This window comes from Suricata suricatta, chromosome 8, assembly GCF_006229205.1.
Source record: "Suricata suricatta isolate VVHF042 chromosome 8, meerkat_22Aug2017_6uvM2_HiC, whole genome shotgun sequence".
NCBI lineage: Eukaryota > Metazoa > Chordata > Mammalia > Carnivora > Herpestidae > Suricata > Suricata suricatta.
The window spans coordinates 133,124,521-133,133,046 of record NC_043707.1 but is presented as its reverse complement, the minus strand read 5'-3'; the positions used below and the strand labels follow the sequence as shown (position 1 = coordinate 133,133,046).

Genomic DNA, 8,526 nt, shown 5'->3' with positions numbered 1-8,526 from the left:
ACGTGAGATCTGACCTGAGCCGAAGCCGGAGGCTTAACCGACTGAGCCACCCAGGCGCCCTTGTTACTCTTGTTTTAAAACATTGCTGGTTCTCCAGTGTTTGCTCTCCCAAATTAAGAACACTTTCTCTTAAAATACCTATGATATACAGAGATCGGATACAGTAGGGCGCCTGGGTGGAACAGTAGGTTAAGTATCTGACTTCGGCTCAGGTCATGATCTCACGGTTAGGTTCCTGAGTTTGTGAGTTTGAGGCCCACATCAGGTGAGCTCGAGCCCGGCTTTGGGCTCTGCACGCTTTCTCCCTCTCTCTCTGGCTCTTGCTCATTGACACTCTTATCTTTTTTATTTATTTTTATTTTTTAACATTTGTATTTATTTTTGAGAGACAGAAAGAGACAGAGCGTGAGCAGGGGAGAGACAGAGAGAGAGAGAGAGAGAACACAGAATCCGAAGCAGACTCCAGGATCTGAGCTAGCTGTCAGCACAGAGCCCGATGCGGGGCTCGAACCCACAAACCGTGAGATCATGAACTGAGCCGAAGCCGGACGCTCAACCGACTGAGCCACCCAGGCACCTGGTCGCGCTCTTATCTTATTAGATAAATATAAGTAAATAAATAAAATTCAAATCTACTTTGTGTGTAAATTATAAAAAAAAGAAAGAAAGAAATAGGATAAAGTATACCTCTGTGAACAAACCGAAGCATTTAACTTCCCCGCTATCAGAGCGCTCTGAAATTCACAAACTCTCTTTGAGTGTTCTTTCCTTTCCTGGCAATCAAGCTTATTTGCATAAGTTCAACACGGAATTGGTTCTTGTAACTGAACACCATTGGAATTACTGGTTATTTTGCCAAGGCTTTGACTGGAAGGTCATATTTGAGAGGGACACGCATAGACTCAGATGTGACCATACAATTTTACGGAACTAAGGTTGACTTTATAAAGCATGAAGCCATAAAGCCCTTGGAAATGTTGGTCTGATACCTCGCTTACAGAGCTCCCAGAAGACTTCCCATCTGAATAAAGAATGTCACTTCCTTGCAGGTGCAGGAACCCCAGGATATCTTAGGGACCTTGTGAGGAGGAATTCACCCCCACATACAGACATGTCTAACAGCAAGTACTTGGCTTGGCTTCTGGCCTGGAGAGGCCACTAAACGTTCAATTTAGAGATTCCTTTTGAAAACGTTCCAGCAAAGCAAACTTTAAAAGATCCATATGATCACTATTCTTGCTTAGTTTATGTACATAATTAGGTCAAGTTTGTTAAAATTAGACTTGTTTTACAAATGAATAGATCTGGATTCTTCTGGTTTCCTCAGATATTTGGCTGTGTTTCTCCAAACCAAGGTTTCCAATCTTCTTCCAAAAAGCCTTTTCTCACTGTAACCCCTATCAATAGATGGAGACCATATTGCTTTATTAAGTTATTCAGTTGAGGCCAGGTTAATTCATGTTTCTAAATAAATATACAATCCATATCCTTCCTAATCTGATCTGATAGTGCTAGAAACCCACCCCATATAAACCCAGGAGACCTGGTTTATTTTTTTTAATGTTTATTTATTTTTGAGAGCGAGAGGGAGAGAGCACAAGTAGGGGAGGGGAAGAGAGAGAGGGAAACACAGAATCCAAAGCAGGATCCAGGCTCTGAGCTGTCAGAACAGAGCCTGATGCGGGGCTTGAACCCACAAACTGCGAGATCATGACCTGAGCTGAAGTCGAACGCTCAACCGACTCAGCCCCCGAGACCCGATTTATTTAGTGGATTGGAAGTCTAATAAAGCAGAGGATTTAACTCCAAAATGGAAGGGCCCCCGCCAAGTCACATTATGTACTCCCACTGCAGTAAAAGTAGGACATTCCTCATGGACTCACATATCAGGATTTAACCTGTACCCTCCTCACAAGAACCTAGCATGTCAGCTGACACGCTTTCCTTTTCCTGTGATCCTGTGGATGACCTCCAATTTCTCTTCAAACGACAAGGAAGAATTGAAGGAAAATTCCAATGAACTGTCAAAGGTCATTTTTTATTGGGCTACTTCTTCTCAAATAACATTAACCACATTTTGTTGTCTTTTCCTGTGTCTCTGCCTGGTGCCTGGACTCCTTTGCCACTGTAACTTCCAGCTGACAGATGTTCCTTTCTACTGAATGAGGTTCATATATGTTGTCTGCCTTGGATTGGCTGCCTCTGCCTTTGGTAACTCCTGTACCTACCTACCTACCTACCTACCGATCGATCGATCGATCTATCGATCGATCGATCTATCTCCCCACTGACCATTGTTGACCCATAGGTAGGGACATCCTACCACCCCTATTCAGCAGGGAGAATTTACGGAAAAAAAGACCTTCCACCCTCAGCGACCTTACAGATTGAAGGGTCAAAACTGTTCAGAGGGGGATGATGTGGGGAACAAAGGCAGAAGGAAATGGCAGATAAAATTAAATTTCCTTATAACCTGCAGCCCATTGACAAATACCTTAGGCAGGCAGAGTAAAACGGTCCTCCAGAAACTTCCTCCAGTCTTAAGAAGGTAAATGTTTTGCTAGAGGGAAAAACAGCCTTAGCGAGACCGCAGCTCGGTCTCCGGGATCCCGTGAGTCTTCTTTAAGCCTATGAGAGCCCTTTTGGAAACTTCCCCCTGCCTTCACCGCCGCAAACTCCCAAGTTTATAATCTGCCACTTCTTACAATCCCCGGGGGCAGCTGTTTCTGCCCACGGGTCCTGTCCCCAAGCTTGAATAAAATCACCTTTTTGCATCCAAGGCGTCTCAAGCATTCTCTCTTGATCCTCTGCTATGGAGGCGCCCCCCCCTCCAGCCGCCTCCAAAACCACATCCCCGGGGGAGCAGCCTTCCAGCCCCTCCCCCAGCGGGGCCAGGCAGCGAGCTCCCTGGAGCAGGGGGACCACGCCTTCTGTCCAATCGCGGCAGGGTTCTCGAACAGCCCGTGTGGCGCGTCCTGAGTCATCTCTGCACGTGTGCGTCCGCGCTCTTACTTTGCTGCCTGTGCGCTCCTGGAAACAGTTCTGGGTGCACCTCGGGATGGGGGCGGGAAGGAAAGAGCTAAGGCAGAACCCTCGGAGAAAGAGCAATCGCTTTTGAAGTGACTTTGCAGCTGCGGCTGGTGCCAGCGGGGTGCGTCGTGGGAAGTGGGCTGGCGCCCGAGGTCCACGCAGGTGCGGCTCCGGGCGCAGACGTGCGCAGCACGCTTCCCGGGCCGCCTGGGTGGGCACTTCCCTGGCCGGCTCAGCCTTCCGCTCGCCGGGATGCGCCCCCTCCGCGCGTTGCTGGGACTGCTGCTCCTGGGGGTGCTGGGAGCCTTCCCGCAGGTAAGGGGGTGGCAGGAGCCCCGGAGGCCAGCGGTCCGGAGTCCTCTCCTTGCCTCCACTGCCCAGAGCCCCTGGCAATGTGGGGAGGGTAGCGTGGGTGGGGGAAGTCAGGAGTCTCCTCCCCTCATTACTGCCCAGCCGGGGTGAGGGGGCACAGGTGACGAGAGGGGGACAGGAACATGCAAGTATTCACAGGTAAGAGGTGGGCCGGCTGCCGGGGGCCCCTGCCTGGGCAGAATGGTGGGATTATTCATTCCATCAGCAGTAACGGAGCTGTGGGGGGCTGCCTGCAGGAGGTAGGCTGTTTGTGGGTGGGGGGTTCCGGGCAGGCCAGTTGGGGCCTTCATGGCCAGAAGTTGGTGTTGGGGCTCTCCCTGCCACTTGCCCCTGAAATGGTTGGCTTGGGGGTGTGGAGTGTGGGTGAGACCCAGGGGTGAGGGTGCTAATAGGCCAGATTAGTCCCCCATACCACCACCCTTGACTGGTGAACGTGTGGATTCCCTGCCCCAGAGCACGTGGTAGATGTCTGCCCCTGGAGAAAGGTCAGCAGTGGGGCTGACATCTGTCGCAGGAAATCCCCAGAAGCAAAGTTGGGGACTACTTTAGGAAAACTGTGCACTTACCAGTGACCGGCATTGAGCTGGGCATGGGGTGGGGGGAGAGCTCAGATTAACCGGAGGTGGTCTACTGCGCCAGCGGCCGAGCGCAGGGTCTGAAGAGGAGAGAAGGGGTGGTGGCTGACCACATAATACCCGGTGGAACACAGTAGGTGTTGGTGAGGGCCTGCTGAATCTTGGTACCAAGGGCAAAGGCCGAAACAACCGCAGTCCGTTGGGGGAGAGGCAGGCTCACCCCCTTTAATCCCATAGGAAGAAGGCCCTCCAGTGTGGAGGTCAGCCCTATTCATCCCAACACTGGGAGCTGGAGCAGGGGACGAGGGTAGAGGGTAGAGGGTGGGCTTCAAGCTGGAGGAGGAAGAGTTCAGATAGAAAGGGGGGCAAACAAATGCCCCCCCACCCCACCCTGGTCTTCAGCGGGTCAGTATGAGACTATCCCCCAACAGAGGGCAGAGGGGCAGCTGATGCCCTGGCCAGAGGGTCCTCCTGGCCCTTCAAGGCGTCTGCTGGGGGACCCTGGAGAGGGTGTGAATTTGGGGTGCCAAAGTCTTGGAGAGATAATGGGAAGGAAGGAATGTGGGGGGGAATTGCCGGCTTTGCTTGTGTTTGGTGGCTGGAGAGTCTATGCTTCCTTTCTATAGAGCAAAACCTGTTCAGACGAAAAAAAAAAAAGAGTATGTATTTAATGACACAGGGATTTATGACTGTATCCTCAATGCAAAAAATACAGATAAAACTAAATCTTTGGATTTCCCCTCATCTTGATTCCTTGGAGGCGTAACTGCCTTTTCGGCTTTGGTGGTTCCTTGCCAGACCTTGATAAACGCGGGTGCATGTGTTATCAGTGTCGTAAAGCTAGGGAGGGTTTTCCATACACTCCACAGACCACACAGTTCTTCCTTTGGCTTTTACTACGTCTGCAGTCTGTCTGGGACACACTGTCTCAGCGACCCCCGTTAATCCTCTAAAACGCTATGTCCTATTCTATCAGATGGGGGGGGTCCCACTGTTTTATTTGTTTATGTTCCCGATGGGTGGGTGATTAGGTTCCTCCCACTGTTTTTTGTTTGTTTGCCATTGCAACGCATAGCCCCACAGCCTCCTATGGAATCTTCTGGAAACATGTATGCTGCTTTCCCAGAGAAGAGGCTGAGAAGAGAATGTAGGGCTTGCAGGGTGAAAATGCATTAACATGGCAAAACCCCACCGAATTGCCTTCCAGGGCGGCTGGACAATTTACCCCCCACCGGTGGCGCATGAGTATCGACTTCCCCACATCCTAACCGACCTTTGATCTTATCAGAGTTTTTATTTTTGTCAACGTGACCGGTGAAAAGGGCCATATTCTTGTTGTGTTAATTTGCATCTCCCGCCTACTAGAGAGACTGAGTGTCTGTCGTGGCGTGGGCTAAGACACTGGGCCATTTCTTGGCAGGAATCGGGCTCCCTGTGGGGGTGGGGGCTGCCTGCTCAGCCTGGGACACCCTCCGACTCACCCAAGCTTTCTTCTGCCTCTGTTGTCTCAGTAAAGTTTTGGGAATTCATTATTAAAAAAGAAAAGAAAAGAAAAATCCCAAGTCAAGGGTTGCATTTTAAATCCTTTTTTCTCACCATCTGATTTGAGACCCCATCATTTTGTGGTTGATGCTGAGATGAGAAAGCATTCTTGCTGTGTGTCACCTTCTGAGAAAGAGATTTGGCTTCCGATGCCTGATACCACAGTCTCCCCAAGAGTGGTTTTTGTAATGTGACCCACGATTGTTCTGATGTGACTCCTGAGAAGGATTCATGGCTCCGAGGCCTCCACCTCACCCCCACCCAGCCTTCTCTCCGGGGCGCTCCGCCGCTGGTGGTGGTGGTGGTGGGCACCCTGGTGGTGGCAGGGGCAGTGCAGGGATGCCCAGGGCCTTGCCACGAGCCTGCAGGCGGCTTCACATTCCCATCCGGGGGTTCCAGTGCTAAAGTTACAACACGGCTCCCTCCTACACCCGCCCCGTCCTATTCTGTCTCCTTTTCTCTCCAGCCAGATGTGGACCTTTGAGGCTCCCGCTGGGCACCGTTCTTGTTTGCTAACTTGCTAGGGTGATTAATCAGTTTTATGTGTCTCTCTTCTCACCAAGCTTTCCAAAGCTGGGCTAGTGACCCCAGAGAGTAGATTGCTAATAGTGGGTTTTAGGTCCTGGCAGGAGGAGACGAAGAGAGCTTCCGGTTTTGTCTGGGAAAGGGGACTTTTCCGATTTTGCACCAGGAGGAAGGGACCTGGAGGGCAGAAGGCATGTGATGAGCGGGCAGGGGGAGCTATGGGTGGGTCTCACTCAGGGCCTCCCCTTCCTCAGAGAGAGGCTGGGGCAGCCAGGGGAGCACAGTAGGGTTTGCGGGGGGGGCATTAGTCAGCTTGAGACCAGTCAGTGCTGGAAGGAGGGCAGCGTTTACTGTAAGTTTCTCACTCTGCTCCCACTCATATCTGACCTAGACTTGTTTCTTGAGTTGATTGTGATTCATCCTTAAGCTTAAATGCACCTTCCTCAACACCCCTTTCATCTTGGGAACATCATCAGAAGGAAAATGGGGCTGAGGGATGTGTATGTCCAGGCCCGGGGAGCCCCGGAACCTGGGGGTCCTTGGCATAGTTAGTTTAGGCCAGCCGGGGCCAGCATGACCTCATGGTCTATCTGTCTGGGGTCATGGTCCCTGTTTTCCAGACAAGGATGCAGAGGCTCAGGCATGGAGGAGGGTTTTGTCCACAGTCCCAGGACTGGTCAGTTGCTGAGCAGGACCGCTGGCCCAGATCCCATGGACAGACTGTCAAAAACGGCAGCTCAAGCAAGACAGGTCTCCAACATCTCTCTCCGGCCACCTGCCCCCAGGGGCCCTTGGGGTGGAGGGAGGAAGATTTCACCCAGTCCCATTGCTTACTGACTGCTTCAGTCTTCAGGGATATTCATCCAAGTGCTTCATTCATAAAAATCATAAAGTTGCTCTGTGCCTGGCATGTGCTGAATGCTGTGTAAGGTAAGCCATTATTAAGTTCCTGTTGTATGCTAGGTATTGTGAATGCAGGATGCAGTCCTTGCCCTCAAGGGTTGTGAGAAGAGGGACACAGGAGAGTGGCCAGTGCTATGTGGAGCTCTGTCCCCCACCAGCGGGATCCCACAAAGGGCCTGTCCTCTCCTCCACCTGGGTTGGTGGAGGACAGCTTTTGCAGAAGGGGAGAGGAAATGGCCGGGCCGTAGAGTCAGTGACAAGAAGCTGTGTACTGTGGAAGGTGCCAACGTCCTCCCCGATGGCCGGGGGGAACAGCATGTCAGCGAGGGCATGTGGGGTGGGCCCCGTGTTTCGAAGCTCCATTGTTAACTTCCAGGCGAGGTCACTGAGCCTCCAAAAGCGACATCCCTGACACACTTCCTGCACTGGGAGAGTGCACACACTTATGAAATGGTTCCAATTGCCCAGGACCACGAAACCCCCAAACCAAACCTTCGCCTTCCTGCCCAGAACGTGTGTGTCCACTGCTGCAGGGTCAGTAGAGTGAGGCCAAGAGTTGGGTCTATCCAAACGGTCCTGGAGGGCTGGGAACCTGGCTTTCCTCTTGTGCAGAGATGGAGGCGGTTGAGGAAGCGAGCGGGAACGGTGGTCCAGGGCTGGTGGATTGGATCCCATCTGAGGTATAGCTGAGTGTGAGGCCTGAGGCCTTGCTGCAGCCCCAGAACTTTCGGGATGACTGTGATCCAAACAGTTGGCTCAGCTGCTGGCCCCAGGTTTCTCTAGGGCAGGAGAGGCTTCGGTGAGAAGTGAGCAAGCAGTCGCAGAATTTGGACTCCAGGCCAGACCCTGACAATGTCGACTTCCTCGCCTCCATCCCATCCGGCTCCTCACATATAAGTGGCTCTGTAACCTTAAGGGGCTCCCCATGGCCAAGGGCAACATTTCCCAAAGTCACTTCCAGGGAGTGAATAGGAGTTGCATGAAGACAGGGTTTTATGGCCAACTAAGGTTGGGAAACATTTTGTGTCCCTCTCCCCACACTTTTCCTTGGAGCATCAGAGACCCAGCAGGCACATTAAAGGCCCTTGGGGCACCTGCGTGGCTCCGTCAGTTAAACATCCAACTTCAGCTCAGGTCATGATCTCACGGTTCGTGGGTTTGAGCCCCGTGTCAGGCTCTGTGCTGACAGCTCAGAGGCTGGAGCCTGCTTCATATCCTGTGTCTCTCTCTGTCTGCCCCTCCCCTGCTTGTGCTCTGTCTCTCAAAAATAAATGAACATTTAGAAAAATTTAAAGGCCCTACGATTTAAAACGTAAACCTCTCCCGTGGAATCCAGTGGTTGGGTGGTTGGGTGTAGTTTGGGTTTTGCCGGTCACCCGTGGACATCGGGTAGCAGGGGCATTGGATGGAACGGTGTGTGGGAAATGACAGGTAAGTGCAGACTGTGTGGCCCCGAGCCTCTCCTCCTTCCACAAACTGCTGAATCCCCCCCCCCCCCCCCCCCCCCCCCCCCCCCCCCCCCCCCCCCCCCCCCCCCCCCCCCCCCCCCCCCCCCCCCCCCCCCCCCCCCCCCCCCCCC

The 8,526-nt window shown here is 52.5% G+C and overlaps 1 protein-coding gene across 3 annotated transcripts in view; it reads left to right on the top strand.

The window, feature by feature from the left end:
- Window positions 1-3,202: 3,202 nt before the first annotated feature.
- Window positions 3,203-8,526, top strand: part of TNFRSF8 (TNF receptor superfamily member 8) — a 58,846-nt gene continuing 53,522 nt past the window's right edge. For all 3 annotated transcript variants that reach the window (XM_029949281.1, XM_029949278.1, XM_029949277.1), the window contains exon 1: window positions 3,203-3,345. Coding sequence is in view for 2 of the 3 variants with exons in the window: in XM_029949278.1 (XP_029805138.1) it covers window positions 3,283-3,345 (63 nt within the window). In the remaining variant the exon portion in view is untranslated. The remainder of the gene's footprint in view (window positions 3,346-8,526) is intronic.